Source organism: Phlebotomus papatasi, chromosome 5 (genome assembly GCF_024763615.1).
Source record: "Phlebotomus papatasi isolate M1 chromosome 5, Ppap_2.1, whole genome shotgun sequence".
NCBI classification, from domain to species: domain Eukaryota; kingdom Metazoa; phylum Arthropoda; class Insecta; order Diptera; family Psychodidae; genus Phlebotomus; species Phlebotomus papatasi.
In genome coordinates this window covers 4,025,730-4,044,789 of record NC_077226.1, presented here as the reverse complement: position 1 = coordinate 4,044,789, position 19,060 = coordinate 4,025,730, and the positions used below count along the sequence as shown (strand labels likewise).

At 35.1% G+C, this 19,060-nt stretch overlaps 1 protein-coding gene across 1 annotated transcript; it reads left to right on the top strand.

The window, feature by feature from the left end:
• Positions 1-1,281: 1,281 nt before the first annotated feature.
• On the top strand, positions 1,282-17,383 carry LOC129808822 (uncharacterized). The gene is made up of 5 exons (XM_055858722.1): positions 1,282-1,476; positions 10,220-10,663; positions 10,743-10,939; positions 11,022-11,139; positions 16,690-17,383. Exons 1-5 carry the CDS (start codon positions 1,283-1,285, stop codon positions 16,772-16,774), a joined length of 1,038 nt encoding a protein of 345 aa, XP_055714697.1. The 5' UTR covers position 1,282; the 3' UTR covers positions 16,775-17,383.
• The last annotated feature ends 1,677 nt before the right edge of the window (positions 17,384-19,060 follow it).

The window sequence follows — 19,060 nt, the reverse complement described above, 5'->3', positions numbered from 1 at the left end:
TCCTATGGCATCGATCGGGCTCAAATTTTAGTTACCCGAGCTATAAGGATCCAAAAAAAAATACTTAAAATACCCGCAACATCCGGTTCTAAACTGTCAGAATTTAAAAAGTGAGTTTAAACTACCGCTAGGAGCGCTACTATTAAAAAGAAAATGTTGTCAATTTTCAAAGTTAAATAACTCAAAAATTCCTTTGTTCATCGACCTGAAATTTTAGTATGTTGTAGCTGCTGATTATACCTATCAAGGAAAAAAATGCCTAAGTCGATCGATAGTCCCTGACCCGAGCTATAAGGGGTCAAAGTTCGAATATTGACCGGCCTCTATCTCCAGTTCTAATTAACATAGCGACCTAAATTTTACCTTTTTGGTTTCGTATCGATGAGCACTTTCAGATGGAAGTTCAAAAAGTCACCACAGGTGGTGCTGTGATAGCGTGAAAATTCATCGAAATTCAAATGGCAATTTTTCATATCGGTATGAAAATACCTTCAAATGATTTTTTTGATTTTTTTTCCAAAAAAAAATTTTTTTTATTTCAAAGTTTTTCCAGTATGAAAAAGTGGAGCTATGATTATTGCCAGCAGTGTACGAGACTGAAACGTACATTAAGAGTCACTTAAGTATTTCTATTTTTTTTACTTTTGTTTCTTATAAAAAAAAAATACCAAGTATACAAGGCCTGAGATGTCTGAGATGAGCACTTCTTTTATCATCTGCATGGTTGCAATAACTTTTCCTTTTGGCTTTTCCAGATAATGGTTCTTTATGGACAAATAATGGTCCTTTATTCACCCATAACCCACCATTTTTAGATGTCCTGGGTACCCTGTCGTGTCTTCTGGTTAGGGGGAGTTCTGCCAGAGTTCGAGGACTCATGGTACCTAAAATTCAAAATGACTGGCTCTATCGTTTGCTTATTGTAAAAGGCGTCATTCTGTTTAATTCTCTTCCGAGTGATTCTTAATTCTGAATTCTTGTCATTCTCTACCTTTTTTATGTTCCTCTTTTTCTGATCTTTTTTTAATATCACAATTGTAAAAGGGATAACCCTATTCTTGTGATTAAATAAAGTAATAATAATAATAATAATAATAATAAAGTTTGAAGAAGTCTTTCTATTTTTCTTCACATAACCTCAAATTTTACACTTTGAACTCAACCGTCATCTTTCAAATTTGAGTAATTTGACTGTTAATTTAAGAGGTCGCCACCATCAAATCTGTCATTTTGCTGCCGGGTGCGAATGTCAATTATTTGTCAAAATTTGACATTTAAAAATATGGACACACATGAAGTTGTCACACTCAAATGTAACACACTCAAAATGGCTTCCGTCAAAGATACAGCATCATTTTTCGCCAATGGTAATTCCAAACAATTCGAATATGTGCTCAAATTGTATCCTCAAGTGTTAAAATTGAAAGCTGAAAAGCGCCACAAACGACCAGAAGAACTCATCAGGCTGGATGATTGGTAAATATTGTAGAAAATTTATTGTGTTTCCTCCTGGGTTTCTTCTTCGTTCTTCTTTTTTTTTTGGGTTAGAGAGAAGTGAAAAAAAAGGCATTTTCACATTCATACACACAGAGAAAAAAAAAAGAAACTTCACACACGAAGAAGAGAGACAGGAGGGAGATTTTGCGTATAGAAACGTGGCCCATTTGGAATGTATATGTCCTCTGTGGGGGCGCTTCTATCGAGTCGAGGAATCCCTGGAAGTGCATCCATGGTTTTTTTTTTGATACAATGGTAGTGGTAGTGAGTGCTTCTCATTTATAAATCACTCAGAGAGAGAGACAGATGCGACGGTGTGTGTGTGTATTGGAATCACACGTGTGTGTGGCCTCATTCTCTTTTTTTTTGTTGCTTTTTTTTGTCGTTGTGTATGGGGGCCCTCTGACTTTTTGAGACGCTTCGCTGACGTCGGCAGGCAATGTCCAAAGCAGAAATCCTTCTGTGACGCCAACAAAAAAAAACAAGCAACAAAAAAAGGAAAAGCTACCTTCCGGACAGAAGGGTAATGGAGACAGAAGCACAACAAGGTCCATACGATACCCAAGGATCTGACACACTTCAATGGAATTTCCATTAACAGCTGTCACAAGTCCCAATAGAGACCAAACAGCTCGAGATAGTGATTTGAAAGTTTTAGTGGACCCTCCTAAAGGGACTACTAAAAACAAATATAGGGGAAAGTACTCTCCCTTCGAACGTTCATGCCTTCGAATAATGTGAATAATCCAAGGGGTTACTCAAGTATGGAATATCGATACATTTTTCCGCTAGAATCCATGGAATTCATGGAATCACTGATCAGATTTTGATAGAATCTCAAATGGAATCCATATAGAATCACTAGAATCAATTGGAATCACTGGAATCAATTGGAATCACAGAATTCCTCATTTACGATTTCTATGAAAATACCAATTAATGATAACTTCTACTTTGTTGAAATTATCCCGGCCAACACAGTGTTAACAACTAGCTGCTAGTTGTTAACAGAAATAGTAACAGAGCTGTTAATGTGCCGAACAAACATCACCAACTTTAACACGAAAATGTCATAGGAGCAGCACTCATGGTGGATGATAGATGAACTACCTAACAGAATTCTAACAGCGCTGTTACCATTCTGTTAATGTTTTTCTACTTTCCATTGACCCATTTTTTCTTAATTTTATTTAAAAAAAAACATGAATTCACTGTAAAAAAAATTATTTTATTTAAATATTTAAATATTATAATGGCGTTATATTTAAAAAGTAACTTCTTTAGTATTTAATCGTTTAATTACTTTTGATACTGACTGCTACGCAAAAAATGACATGGATTTCATGAATTATTTATGAATTACAAAAAAAAAAACAAACAAGAATTAAAAAAAAAACAACAAATTAAACTTAACTTTGGAAATTACATTAAGCCTTAGAATGAGATCGCTACTTTAACGCCCTCGAGACTCGGTGATTATAGGGGATACAGTGGCAGCTTCAGAAGTTGTAGCGGACTCTTATTTAAATTCTTTTTGCAGGATTTTATTGTGAGTTCTAATGTTGTCAGGAACCTTGTTGGTTGATCCTCCTTGTGCAAGAACATTCTTGAAAATTCTGGAGCAGTATCTTTGGGAATGCCCACTGGTTTCTTGAACACCATATCTGTTCCAAAGAAAAAAAAAAGATTGTAAGAGATGAGGGCGTAAATAGAAGAGTAATGAGATCTTCCCAAGTCTCTTGACCAGGATTCTTGTTAAACAGCAAAAAAAAAGTTTTAAATCACGATTTAGAACTCTTCTTCTCTTGGTCTTGACCAAAAACTTGTCAAACGAGACGAATTCGAAATTTTTGAGGTTTCTTGAGATCAAACTTCCTAGACAAACATTACTGAAAAAGAAAGAACATTCCTGATGAAGAATTTTCAAAACAGAGTAAAACGGAGTACCATAGATTTTCCCTATTTTCCAAGGTTGCAGACTAAACTTCCTGGACAAACGTATCTGAAACAGGAGGAATTGTAGTACAAAGGAATAATTGAGGCTAAAGTCCACATCCAGATGGTCTCCTGACCAAGAATTTGGAGAATTTATTTTCTTAATTATTTGAGGTGTCAGTCCAGATTTCCTGGACAAATGTTTCTGGAAGAGTAGGAGATGTTGAATAGAGGGTTAATTAAGAAAAAAATCCACTCCCGGTGGTCTTTTGACCAGGAATTTTTCAAAAAACAAGAAAGAAATTTTATATCGCCGGGATTCCAGGACTTTCTTCAATTTTTTGAGATTCCAGTCCAAACTTCCTAGAAATACGTTACTGGGAGAGTAGGAAATGTTGAAGACAGGGATAACTCAGACTAAAATTCACTCCCGGGGGTCTTCTGATCAAGAATTTGTCAAAGAACAAGAGGAAAACAATGAACTGCAGGATTCCACAGATTGTCCTGAATTTTTTTTGAGGTTTCACCTTAAAGTTCTTGGAAAAACGCTACTGTATGAGGAGGAGCTATTGTGGACAGGGATAATTGAGACTAACATCCATTCCCGGTGATGTTCTAACCAGGAATTTGTCAAAAGCAAGAGTAAAGCTTTAAATCATGGAAGTTCACAGATTTTTCTCAATTTTATGAGATTTCAGTCCAAATTTTTCTGACAAACGTTAGTGGAAGAGTAGGTAATATAAAAGACAGGAATAACTCACATTAAAATCCACTCCCGGTGATCTTCTGACCTGGAATTTGTCAAAAACAGAAGGAAGACTTTGACTCGCGGAAGTTCACAGATTTTCCCCAATTTTCCGAGGTTTCAGTCCATTTTTCCTAGGCAAACTGATTCAGGTGTAATTCTGAGGAGTATAACGAAGACGTGAAGCCTGTTCAGTTGACTCTGGCCAGGATTGTGGCAGTCAAATGAATCTTGGAAGTTTCCTCATTTTCAGCAAATACAAGTGTACTTTAATGTAACCTTATACTTTTCCTGTTCTCTAACACAATTACCTATTTCTTGGGTACTCACCTCATTATTTATTTCGCAGAAAATTTAGATCTGGACACAGTTTTACACTTTTTCACAAATTTCACATTCACCGCATTAAAGACAAAATGTCAAAAACAAAGTATTTGCGATCGACCGCTTTTTAGCGCTAAAATAACTGAAAAACCTAACAGCACTGGCATGAAATTCATGCCAACCGTCACCTACTTTCCACTTGCATGAAATTGGTAACAGCGGCTGTTAACATTCTGTTACTTTTCGCTGTTGGTTGTTAGAAATTCCTAGCCGGGTATATAGCTTTTTGTTTCAAAAAGTTTTTGCTTAAAAAAAATCGTCTCCTCAAAATGCAAGTGTTCTAACTCACATATTGGTCGATTTTGAGTTATTGCCATAGTGGTACTATATTAACCCAATACTATCGGAAAATGCACAAAATTTTCCCCGAAAACCATTTGTTTTTCTCATATGATTAAATGAAATTGTTCTATGTGCATGAATTCACTAAATTTTTCTGTAAAATTGTTCTATGTCGCTGCGACACTGTACTTAAAACAATTTCATATGAATTTTGAACGAACAAAAAAGTTGCGATGAAATTGTTCTATGTGACGACGATTCACACATTTACGTTGTGAAAAGGGCAAATAAATTTCAATTGCGTACATAATATATACTTTAATATAAGTTTTAAGGAACCGGAGAAAGATCAATGTGATTGCTAAAATACATCATAGGCTTTTGATAAGCCTTGAACCTACAATGCAGTTAAATTACTAATTGGATTCAATAGATTTTTTTTAATATACATAGACGATAAAGACAAAAATAGCCCAAGAATTTAAGGTTATCTTTGTTCTGACAAAACCAATGAATGATAATATTCATTCTAATGAAAAATATTATGTATTAGTATTGTGTTCTTTTCACAAAAGGCTATTGCTTAAAAAAATTGGATATTATATACAAAAAATAAATAAAATTCAATTGTCAATCTGAAAATTTAAAAATTACTGACTCTTGAGCTTAAGTGATTTTAGATAAATAATAAATGATAAACTATGGAGTAAATAGTTTGAGGAGTTGGAGATTTGCAAAAAATATTCTAGATTCCTGTAACTTTCTACTTTGCGATTACGTAAAAATCAGGGAAAAATAACTTTAGATATTCAGAAAAAATTCTTTATAGATCACCGTTGAACCAATTGTCCTTAAAAGGTTAAAATATCAAAGGGCATAAAAGGGTTTTAAAAGGTAGAATGAGAGAGGTTCAGAGGTTTAAAAAAAGAATCTTTAAAGAAATTTCTCTTTTGAATTATTTATTCCTTTTTATAATTATTTTAATTGATAAAATTAAAACGTTTTTAAGGTTTTAACCCAATTATCCAGAAAATAAAGTAACTTAAATAATATAGACTAAATTTTTTTTCTTCCTCTGTTAAAAAACAAACAATTCTGTGATTTTCAAAAACTTATATTTTTGAATAGGGTAAGGGCTCATAATTTTGGACAGTCTGCTTATAAGCATCGAAGTTCTAAGTTTGAAGTGCGATATTTTCTATACTAATTGACATTTCTTGTTACTCTCTTTTCAGAAGGGTTGTTTAGAAACTTAGCAAGCTATTTATCGTCTTATTTTTCTTAAAATTAGTTTAAATACGTTTAAAAATGAATTGATACGTAGAGGAGACTTTGGCTCTTATTTTGGACAACTTGTTTATTAATTTGTCCAACTTGGCTGTAAATTTGGACAGCTAATCCGCCTCAATAGGATGCCCATTGTTCTTCATTTGATGAAGCAATCTTACCAAGTCCTCTTCCTGTTCATGTAAGGGAATCGTAGAATGTCACAGAAGCCCGGAAACTTTCCATATCATTCATTAAAGTGAGTTGACTTCGATACTCCAAGTACGTGCGGATTCGCTCATTCCCTGACCTTTCCGGGAGCCTTTCAAGGCTTTTCTTGCTACATCTCTTTCGTAGAGATGATGCTCCTTTGTTTCTCCAGGAATTTGTCCAACCTAGTTATCACAAAAGCTAAAACTTCACGAAATTTCGTGAGAAAAACACCTGTCCAAAATAAGAATCATCACCTCACTGGTGAATGTCTTAAAAAATTTCCCATTTTTCACACGAAAAATATAATTCACAAGGCAAATCTCACTTCAGGTCAAATGTACAAATCATCAGTAACGTGAATCAACACAATATTCAATGAATATTCAATAATATCACTCAAAAACAGCGAACAAACTTTGTTAGTACTTCACCAAAACTAAATAAGACTGAAGTAAGCCACGAAGTTCTGTCATATTTCTCGTAAGCAATTGCTCACACTGAATTTTCAACAAAGCAATTTCAACTCAAATCATATTCAAATTTTAACGTATTTAGTGTTAAAATCTTCCAAAAAGAACAAATATTTAGATAGAATTCATTATTCATCAAATATTGGAATAAAAATCCATCATTTTAATCAATTTATTTTTAGTGTCCAATGTTATCCTCAAGGTGTCCAAAATAAGAAACTGGACAAAATTATGAGCATTTCCCCTATCACTGATCTCGTTTTGAGTTCGAGCAGTAAATATAGAAATATAAAAAATAAAATTCGATAATTAATGGGAAAAATTAAATTTAAAAAAAAAAAAAAAAATGAAAACATTATTGTAGGATTTGGGAAAGGAGGATATTGAGGGAAAAGACTCTTCCTTTTATTTAATAAATGATTTAATTGAGAAGAATGTAACTTCAACGTCTGCTTCCTATGAACAATCGAATGAGAATAATATTATTTCAAACTGGACTACTATTTTTCATCCAATTCCCACACGGCCCTTCCTGACATCAAGTTTCCCCCTGGACAACTTCCTTGCCAGTATTTCATTAAGTCAATCCTCATTAAACTTTTATCATCATCAAGAGCAATCATCGAGTCTCCAGCGTTGCATGGTGTTACAGCAATTCCCAAGCATGAAAAGATCACTCCCCACTTCTTCTTCTTTCGTCTTCTGTCCATTTTGGTAATATTTAACGGTCTTGTGTCCTTTTGGTAGATTACTTGTCTTGTGTCCTTCTTTCTTGAAATATTCAAAGTTTCTCCATTCTTTCGCTGTTTCGTCTTCAGCTGTATCTTCTTTGAGATGTCCTTACGCTCGCATCTTCTTTTTCTTGATCTCGTCTTCTTTGGTGAACATGAGGCGATCTCGTCTTCAACATCTGTATGTAATTTTTCCACTACTTCAGACTCATATTCTTCTCATGGAATCAGTTTGATCCAATTCTCATCTTCAGAGTCATCTTTTTTCGTCATTTCCGTCTTATTAGTTTCATCTTCACACTCGTCGTAGACATCTTTAGCTTCATCTTCATCAACCAATTTCTCCTTATCATTCACATATTCGTCACATCGAATCTGCATAATCCAATTGTCATCATCAAAGATTTCTTCCTTCGTATTTTCCATATTTGGAGTTTCGTCTTCATCCTTGTCCTGAACCAACATTTGAAGCATCCTTGGGACACCCTTTTCTTTATTGATCAGTTCACTCTTCTGGAAATCAATTAAAGCTTCATCATGTTGTACAATGCGCAATGCAAGCTCTTCTTCTTTTCCATGACAAGACAAATTTCTCTTCACGCATTGATTGATAAGTCCTTTCTTCGTCAAAAAGTCCAATAATTCGTCGTATTGCACAATTCGTCGTGCAAGATCCTTTTTCTTCCCATTGCAAGGCAAATTTCTCTTCTCACATTCTTTCACAAGTCCACACTTGGTAAGGCAAGCAATCAATTCCTTAAAGCTTCTCATCTTTCGTCATTCGTTCTACAGTTATCGTCTTTCGTGTTCTTGTAACTCTTTTGCCGTTACTATCCTTCGTCTTCTTGTACCTCTTCAGTATTTATTTATTTATTTATTTATTTATTAATAAAATGAGTGCTATTGAGAAAAGTTCTCTTGAAAGCACAAAGAGTTATAAACGGTTTAAAATAAGGTTAGCGTCCACCGCCGTCTTAGTGTTGGTGACCAACCTCCAGAGCCAAACGGTGGAAATGCTCCTTCGTAGGTTGTATAAGCCATCTGAGCAAAACAAGACAGTAGATACCGTCTTTCGTCTTCTTGCAACTCTTTAGCAGTTACCGTCTTTCGTCTTCTTGTAACTCTTCAGCAGTTGCCGTCTCTCGTCTTCGTAACTCTTCCGCAGTTACGGTCTTTCGTCTTCTTGTAACTCTTCAGCAGTTACTATCCTTCGTCTTCTTGTACCTCTTCAGTAGATACCGTCTTTCGTCTTCTTGCAACTCTTTAGCAGTTACCGTCTTTCGTCTTCTTGTAACTCTTCAGCAGTTGCCGTCTCTCGTCTTCGTAACTCTTCCGCAGTTACGGTCTTTCGTCTTCTTGTAACTCTTCAGCAGTTACTATCCTTCGTCTTCTTGTACCTCTTCAGTAGATACCGTCTTTCGTCTTCTTGCAACTCTTTAGCAGTTACCGTCTTTCGTCTTCTTGTAACTCTTCAGCAGTTGCCGTCTCTCGTCTTCGTAACTCTTCCGCAGTTACCGTCTTTCGTCTTCTTGTAACTCTTCAGCAGTTACTATCCTTCGTCTTCTTGTACCTCTTCAGTAGATACCGTCTTTCGTCTTCTTGCAACTCTTTAGCAGTTACCGTCTTTCGTCTTCTTGTAACTCTTCAGCAGTTGCCGTCTCTCGTCTTCGTAACTCTTCCGCAGTTATGGTCTTTCGTCTTCTTGTAACTCTTCGTTCTCACTTCTTGTGCTTTTGCACCGTCTTTTCACCTATAATTGTTCTTTTTACGTCTTCTACTTCATATCACGTCTTTTCATTAATTTTTCATCGTTTTTCTCCACTCATTTTTTTTATCGGCCTCCTCAAAATTCCACGTCTTTTTTATTTTTCCTTCCTGAAAAGACTCTTCCTTTTATTTAATAAATGATTTAATTGAGAAGAATGTAACTTCAACGTCTGCTTCCTATGAACAATCGAATGAGAATAATATTATTTCAAACTGGACTACTATTTTTCATCCAATTCCCACATTATCATTACTACAGAATCAGTGTTAGCAAGAAGAGACTGATTCTCTTCATGAAAACATTATTTTCTGGGATGTGATGTCTTGGACAAGGTATATAACAAGTCAAAAAAATTGTTGTAAAGAATTAAGAAATAAATCTTAATTTGAATGATTTTCACAATATTAATGATTAACGGAAACCACAGAGCAATTGGAAAACTCCCTGAACGTAGGTTAAAAAAATTATGTGTCATTTATATGGTTTATATTTGTTCAACCGGACAAAAGAAAATTTGAACTGGGGTTGCCAGTAAATTTCACCATGCATTTTCGACGACAAGTTTTACGGCAAAAAGTCGAAAAATATTTTACAGATTACAAAGAAATCTTTGATTGGGGGAAAAACAAAAATTTACATTTGAAATTTGATGCATATAAATCAATTTTAGATTTTTTACATTTTAACTTTACATGTTAAAAATGTAGCACATGTTAAAAGTTTTTTTTACTATGTAAAAAATGATGTAAAATGTAAAAAATTCGCCCAACCCTGGCCATAGGTTATCGTTCTTTCCAATCGTGATCAGCGTGAATCCTCTCCATTTCATCAGGACGACCCTTTCCGAGCTTCTGGTCCTGGTACTCTGGAATGGTCTGACTCCAGCAATTTATCATTTGTTTTTTTTTTTATTCATTTTCCTTGAAAGGTATCAAAATGAACTACCGAAGCGAATAAAGCAACGTGGAAAGGATGCCCATATGGTGCATGAAGAATTGGTGCAGACGATGAAATGGAAACAGACACGTGGAAAATACTATCCACAATTATCGTATCTGGTTAAGGTAAATACCCCGCGTGCCGTGATGCAGGAAACAAAGAAAGCCTTCCGGAAGTTGCCGAATATAGAACAAGCTATAACGGCATTGTCAAATTTAAAAGGGGTAGGAACAACAATGGCTAGTGCCCTTTTGGCAGCAGCAGCACCAGAAAATGCACCATTTATGGCTGATGAATGCCTAATGGCTATACCAGAAATTGAAGGTATTGATTATACTACCAAGGAGTATCTCAATTTTGTAACACACATCCAGACAACAGTTAGGCGTCTTAATTCGGAAAATGAGACCAGTGCCTTCTGGTCACCGCACAGGTGAGACGACTGAATGGGTTTCTTTCTTTTTTTGTGCGACGAAGGACCTATTTCTAATTGATTCCTTTGGCGATTTCAGAGTGGAACTAGCTCTGTGGACACATTATGTGGCATCGGAACTTCAACCTGAATTGCTGAAAGAGATACCAGGCGGAGGAGGAGGAGGAGGAGGAGGTGAAATAACAAAGAATCATGTGGCAAATGGTATCAATGCCACATCACTCGAACCATCAGATGACAGCAATCTCGAACCTGCGGCTTCAAATGGTACAACAAGTAAGTTTTTTTTTGTTTTTGTTTTTAATGATGATTTTTCATTCCCAGTATCATAAAATTGGAAATTATTGAAATTTTGCAGGAGGACTCGATAGTCTGGATGAGAGTACACGCTCAGAAGATAGCCTGGAGAAGCCAATAACGCCGATTCTCACTAATGACGAGACGAATGGCAGCGATTCGCAAAGCAGTATCAAGAGGTATGTATCAAGAAGTACTCTTCCTAATCCATGACAAACTTCGTAGTTCTGTCACTTTTTGGCACACTTCAAATGTCTTTTCGAAAAAAACAAAACTATTCCAAGTTTTAGAGGATTTATCAGGGTTAATATTTACCGTGAAAATCTTTTGCTCAAAGGAATTTGTTTAAAGGGAATGGAGGAAAATTCACAAAGTAACCATTTTTGCAATTCGGGAAAATTGAATTTTGCAGCTTCGTAGAAAGACATCTGTCACAATTATTGACGCACCGAATTTGAGAATTTCTCTGACAGCCTTTTATAAAATAGCAGAAGAAGAAGAGAATTCCTTACTCGGTCAAATCATTGCTCTACCTGCCGATTGTATTCTGAGGTTTTTTGAATTGTAACGGTATATTCTAGTACATTACAATCTGTAGATTTTCTACGCATTTTCGGCAGAAATTCTTCCGAAAATCTGCAGATTCTCGGTAGAATTTCTCCCTAGAAAGTCTGCATAGTCTCCATTGTCTCAACAAAAATATTGTTGATTTATGAAGAAACTGTAGAAGTTTCTTCATCAAGAATCTTTTTTACCGCATTCTTTTTGTAAAAGGAGTTGCATTATATAATTCCCTTCCCCGTGAGGCACGTAGCTCTCAACGGGCGATTCAGAAACATTTCCAAACTGGGCTTAACTGATTACTTTACATTCTTTTTTTTTGCTTTCTTTTTTCTCTTTTTCCTATTATTTATTGTTTTCTTTCCTTTTTCCTTTTTTCTGTTTTTTTTTCATTTTTTTAATTCTTTTTTTCTCGCCACGCAATTGTAAGAGGGTTGTACCCTATTTGTTGTGGATTTTTGAAATAAATTAAATTAAAAAAAAAAATTAAACTTCCTCTTGTAGTAAAAAGTGCTGACAAAACTCTTAGGTAGTGGAATAGTATTTTGCAGGTCAAATGAGATAACAGCAGTCTGCGGATCAATTTTTCTGTCACGGTTTCGCTCCTCCTTTGCTTGCGCATTATTGCTAAGATGCTTTTGCGAATCCTCAGCTGATATCCTTCCCAATTGTGACAAATTACATGTAGGACACATGTCCTTCTTGGGCTTGTGGAATGAAAGGTTGAAATTAAATTGAAACACGTTTCTGTAAACTTTCTCTGTAATTTTGGAATCGGGATACTTGTGCCTGAAGAGTCGGTACATCTTAGAAACATTGAGATGTGACTCCAAGTATTTTTCTCGAAGAATCCGCTCTGCAATAGTGTGATTCTATGCAGGGGAAACTTGCAATGTGTTCACGCACACAAGCCAGATCTGTTTCTAAGTAATTGGGGCCACGATTCCTCCTTCTTTTGACATTGTCAGGGACACCCTCTGGAGTTTGAGTGTTCTCGAAGTAATAATACACCTTAGTGCTGCTAATGTTTAAGGTGTTTAGAAAAAACTTCTTACACACTTGTTGTGTGATGTTATTTCTGTCCAGGTAATATAGGTAAGTGAACGTGCGTCGAAAGGGACCCTCAATTAGGTGAGATTCTTAACAATCTCACCTACTATAATCCTAACAAAATTTCATGTCGTCCGATCGACCTCAAACTTAGCCAAAATGTGTTTCGCCACTTCCTGATCACGAATATATATGTGGCTATTTTACGTTCCCGGCCGGCCGGCCGGCCGCTCTTTGGAGCTTAATAGCTCCTAAACTAAAAAAGATATCGACTTGCGGTTTTCGGCAAAGGTTATATATCGTATGAAAATTGCAACTTGGTGCATTGACCCCCCACCCCTCCTTCCGCCATTTTGAATACCCGCCTTTTTTTGTTTTCTCAATAGCTCCGCCCCTATGGCATCGAGCGGGCTCAAATTTTAGTATGTTATAGCTGGGCCTTAGAGCTTTCCATCAATACCAAACTTAAGGTCCCCCGACCCCCCTGACCCGAGCTATAAGGGTCCAAAAAAAATTTCTTAAAATGGCCATAACTCCGGTTCTAATTGTCAGAATTTAAAAAATGGGGGCTTTTTGGAAAGCTCTCGTGAAATGCCACTTCCCCTTCTAACATCGCAAGTTCGTAAAACTACCGCTAGGGGCGCTATTATTAAAAAGAAAATTTTTAAATCTTAAAAGTTAAATAACTCAAAAATTCCTTATACTATGTTGTAGTATGTTGTAGCCGTTGATTATACCTATCAAACAAAAAAAACCTTAAGTCGATCCATAACCCCTGACCCGAGCTATAAGGGGTCAAAGTTCGAATATTGACCGGCCTCTATCTCCGGTTCTAACTAACATAGCGAACTAAATTTTACCCTTTTGGTTTCGTCTCGATGAGCACTTTCAAATGGAAGTTCAAAAAGTCCCCATAGGTGGCGCTGCGATAGCGTCAAAATTCATCGAAATTCAAAATCATTTTTCTCAAAAATTCCTTTGTGCAAGTTAATGAAATTTTAGTATGTTGTAGTCCAGTCTAGGACGTTTCCAAAATGGTGCGTAAGTGCGCTGTGGTTTCAATAGAACCGGAGATATGAGAGGTCAAAGTTCACGAAATTCAAAAAATCATATCTCCAGTTCTATTTGACCGATTTTGATGAGTGAGGGCTTAAACGAAACACCTCTGTAAATGCTACAACATACTGGAACATTTGAATTTCGTGGGACCAACACCAGGGGCGCCACAGTCGAAAAACCAATTTCAATATCACATAACCTCAATTATCTCGACTGTCGCTGAACCGATTTTGATGATTACTTCGACATAATTGTAGAGGATATTTGTCTCTACATTTCGTCCATACATCATTTTCCACTCAAACTACGCTATCACTCCGATTTTGCCGTTTAAGTGTGAAAAAATTGATTTTTCCCATAATAACGCTTTGAAATCACTCAGATGCCAATTTGACTGCCTCTACTCCACAAAGACACTTAAAATAGAGTTTTAAATGGAAAATCTCACAAAATACAACAATTCTTTGATATAGTTGAAGTTCAACAAAAGAACACTTGGGGAACTCTGGATGAAAAAACAAGTTAAGAAACAAAAAACCTCGATTATCTTGGCTTCTGAGTAATCGATGAGATCATGTTCTATGGAAAAATTATAGAGAACAGTCTGGTCTACATTTCATCCATATAACACTTTTCTGTCAGTTCATCCAAATCCTTGATATTTTGGTTTAAATACAAAATTTGTATAATTTCACGAATTTGATTCAAGATAACTGAATGGCGACTCACAATTTCAGCTCTAAATCGAATTTGCATGCATTCCGAGTTAGCTCACGTTAAGAATCTCACCTACATAAGCCGGTTAGGATTATCTGTCCCTTCTCACATTCAGTTGGCAAAACATCTCCAATGGAAATTTCGGCTCCAGCGGGACCAATCAGGGAATCTTGTGACAAAGTAATCATAACATTATCCGAAAGATTTGGCTCATTTTCTTCGGCATCAGGCTGGGCAGAAGGACCTGGTTCACTCATTAACATCACTTCTGAATCATCAATTACATTGATGAGAGCTAGGGGGTGACATTAGCTGTTATCAGTGCGACTACTTTTGATATAATGTACTCTCTCCCATTTATTTTCTGTCTCTTTCACGTCGATTCTAATTATTTCGTGCAACAAAAAGTAATTACTCGAAAAAATTTTAGCAAAGTACACTGAAAAAGAAACGGAATGGTAAAACACAGTAGGATATGAAAAAAATCGTCGTAAATATTATCTACTGATTAGTTTATGAGAAATTCATAGTTTTTTCAATACTGGTGTAAAAGTAAACGCATAGAGATTAAAATGGTACTAGTGGTAAAAAAAACAAACTTATTCAACCAATGTATTTTGATTTTATTGTGTTAAAAAAGGTGTTGTACTTCAGAATATATAAGGGAAATGTACCAGAGATCGTCAGTCTTCTTCGGATAGGAAGGTTGTTCCGCGTATCGGAACCCCAAAATAAAATGTATTTTTGTAAATTATTCGCTGTATTTTAGCAATGCCTTTTAGCTAAATGGATTATATTGGTTCACATTCAATCTATAGAAACGATTTTCGCGTTGAGTTTCTATCAAAATTGTTATTATTTACCTCATTTTTGAATCACTGTATCAACGTCTTAGCCAGACAACCGCCATTCATCACTTTCTTAAAATTTTACACGAGAATTTGTCTGACAGAATATGAGGAATTATGACGGATTAAAATGATTTACAAATCTATGTTAATTGAAAAATGAATACTCACTGATTCTAATTTCAATATCGATGCACTATTTTAATTGTTTCGACAAGAAATATTTAAAATAAATTATTTTTTGCAAACAAGTACATTCTGCTTCACTTGTTTCTCAGATCGGCACACTTGTTTTCGTGGAAAATTGCGCTCAGCTGTCATCGTCACGGCCATTATAGGATGTTTTTGTTGTGAAAAGACACTTTACCAGTGAAAGTGTTACAGTAGACTCTCTCAAATTTGGGCATTTGGGACCAAAAGGTCACCCGAATTAGAGAGAAATTCGGGCGACAAACTTTTTGAAATACAGCATTTTAAATTCATCTGCCTACACAGTAAAAAATTGTGTGAGAAATAAAGTTGTGTATTTGAAAAGTTGTGTAAATTCACAAGCAATATGGTTGTAAATTGTAAAATTACTATCATAGTGGTGGTACGATACTAACATAATGCTAGTAAAATTATGTATTGTGTAAGGAAATTTGTGTATTGGAAAATTTGTGTGAGAACTGTCAAAATTCCATTGTTTACTATTGCAATTTTTCTAAGATTTCAGATAGATTTTGCATTTTTAACTGCCTAATTGTCTTCTGGAATCATTCATTGGATTCTTAAAATGTGCCTCAGTCGTGAAAAATTAGGAATAATTATGTAATAACAGAAAACAGAGGAAGCATAATGTAAATTAGAAAAATTGACGACGCAACTCTTGGCCATTTGCTGAAGAGAAGTAAGCAAGTCGGTAGCGCAGGTAGAAAACACGAGACCATCAACGCAAAGATTATGGGTTCAAGTCTCAGACTCTCTCTTATTTTTTTTCCTTTTTTTATTCTTTTTTTCTTTTTTTCTTAGTTTAATACCGAGACATATCACAGATAATACAAATAAACCGAACAAAATTGCTCTACAATCAAAATTATAGACAGGAAGCCATTTTATAAAATTGAAAATACACAACTTTGTCAATACACAACATTTCCAATACACAAAATTTACAACCATAGCGCTCGTGCAAAAATTACCAATCGTAGTGGTTGTAATTTTTTTACTGTGTAGTTTAATAGAGAAAATTCAATAATATCAAAATATGCAAAAAGCTGAAAATCGCAAAAATGCAGTTAGCACAGTTGCTGAGGCAACCGACGATTTATGTAATTCTCTTCAGAAAAAAATATGAACTTAATGTTTTGAATCTTCTGTCAAAGTTAAAGCATTTGGAAATGGTTCTGAATTAGGGCATTTACCCTAATTCGCGGGCTTTTTTTCAGTCTCAAAACAAAAAAAAAAACTTTCCCTCTTTCTTACCCTCTTACTTTGCCTTTTTTTATCTTGTAGATTCGCAGACTGCGACAGCTCCGAAGAACAGACTGAATCGAGTGAGCCGGAAAGGAAGAGATCAAAGAACAGCGAGAAGGAGTGAGTAGGGTGTCGCGCCACCAAGCGGAATTTTTTTTTCTACGAAAAATTTTTTCAAAAAAAAAAACAACAACAACACAGATGGCGGTTACAAAACAACAACAACAACAAAAGAAAAGTTTACACAGGATTTCTATTATTATTATTATTATTATTATTATTAATATTATTATTTTATTTTTTTTTTTCATTACGAATTTCTACAGCATCAACTTCCTTTTCTCTATTTACCATTTTTTCAGCACAGAGTTTTAGAAGAAAAAAAAAGCCTTTTGCTGTTTCTTTTTTTTGTGTCCTTTATTTAATTTTTTTTTAGTAAAAAAGAAATTTTTTTAGAAAAAAACCCTGAAATCCTTATCCAAAAAAAAAAATAAGATTCCCCTTTAAAGTTTTCCCTGGCATTTTCTTTTTCTTTTTCCTTTTCTTTTTTTTTGATATGAGAGCAAACCAGATATAGATAAAATTTAGTGGTGTAGAGAGAGAGAGAGAGAGAGCGAGAGAGAAGGTACGATGATTATTTAATAATTAAAGAGAAAAAAATGAGAAAAAAAGAGATTTAAGAAGAAAATGAAGAAAAAAATATAACAAAAAATGAAAAAAAAAACAATAAGAGTATAGTTAGAATGTGGACGAGAATTTTGTGGTCTTGTCAACATGACATTTGTACTAAAAAAAAAAAGCAAAAACAAAAAAAAAAGAATCGTGGAGAAGACCAAAATTTGGGATATGTCATTTGTTTAGCCACGCCCATTTTATTAATAATCGTTCATCCTTACACAAAAAAAAACACACAATTCTGTATACTTAAAAAAAAACAACAACAAAAAATACAAATGATCATCCCAAAAAAAAGGACGAAGATTGAGAAAAAAATTCAAAAAAAAAGATTTAAAAAAATAAATAAATAAATTGAGAGAGAGAGAGGCCAGAAATTCTCAGTGAATGTGTGGATTGACTTTTTTTTTAAGAAAAAGAAAAAAAAATAGGCGCTAAGTATTTCTGTAATTTATAAGTAGCTCAAAATGAGATAGAAATGGGATTTAAAAAAAAAAGATAAACAAAAACAACACACACACAAATAGAGAAAAACAAAAACGTAAAAGAAAAAGAAACAAAAAAAAATAAACATTTTGTTTCTATTTCTTTTTAAATTTTAAATTTACAAAAAAAATATCATTTCCCTCTGACAAAGTGTTTTCCCAAAAAAAAAAAAAGAAAATTAATAATTAATTTTTTAAATGAATTTTTTTTTTGGAGCAGGGGAATGCCTTTTTCGGAATGGAGTATTTTGGAATCAATTTTCCGTTTTTTTTTTTTTTGCTAGTTTTCAAAGTTACTTAAGCGGCGCGATAACCGTCAAAGAAGTTAATGGGGGGGGCGGTACTTAGTTTTGTTTTGTGAATGTTACCGGACTTTCCGGTTACTTGTGGCCCGGTCGCCTTATTTTACAACACGTATGGGGAAGGTTTTGCACATTCGTAATGTTGCAGCTTCGTAAAAGTTGATTTTTTTCCAAGTTACTAAATGATTTTCACCCATGGACATATAATCTAAACTAAAAGCTAGTCCTACATCTCACATTTCCTGCGACAAACTTAAAAGCCTAGGTCTTTTTTCCTGGGTCCAAAAGGCAAAAAATTAAAAAAATGGGCCTAAAATCGTAATTCTGAAGTTCAATCTAGGTCTTCCTCCTTCTGAAGTTCAATCAGTCTGGGTTTCGTAAGAATCACACAGTACTGTCTCGGCTCTCCTTAGGGTCAATCATGACATTGCATTGGCTTTGGATAGAGCCATGTTTAGCATTCTGGTCCTTTTGGACTTCTCTAAAGCTTTTGACAGCATTTCGCACTCTTTGCTTTGCAACAAACTTCAGAGTCTTTTTGGATATTCTACGGTGTCTATCCGCCTTATAAAGTCTCCTACCTTGTTTCCAGATCACAGATTGTAAGAGCTGGCGAATCGGTCTCATCTCCTTTGGACCTTTACTCATGGTGTTCCTCAGGGCACTATTTTTTAGGACCCATTCTCTTCTCGCTTTTTCATAAATGATCTCCCGCAAGTACTTAGGTATTGCGCTTATCATTTGTACGCAGATGATCTGCAAATTTATTGTTCCGGGGATCCGTCGAATTCGTCCCAACGTGTTCGAAGCGGTGAATGATGATCTATGGAGAGGATCTCTCTTTGGGCTCACAATAATGGTCTTCTGCTGAATGCTATGAAGTCTCAGGCACTGTTAGTGCATTCGAGGGGTAGAAATCCTACCCCTTTTCCACTTTTCCTCTCGGAC

Coding starts and splice junctions, on each gene's coding strand:
- LOC129808822 (XM_055858722.1), top strand. CDS start 1,283: ATGGACACACATGAAGTTGTCACACTCAAATGTAACACACTCAAAATG. Junction 1,477..10,219: donor CTCATCAGGCTGGATGATTG/GTAAATATTGTA, acceptor TTTCCTTGAAAG/GTATCAAAATGAACTACCGA. Junction 11,140..16,689: donor TCGCAAAGCAGTATCAAGAG/GTATGTATCAAG, acceptor TTTATCTTGTAG/ATTCGCAGACTGCGACAGCT.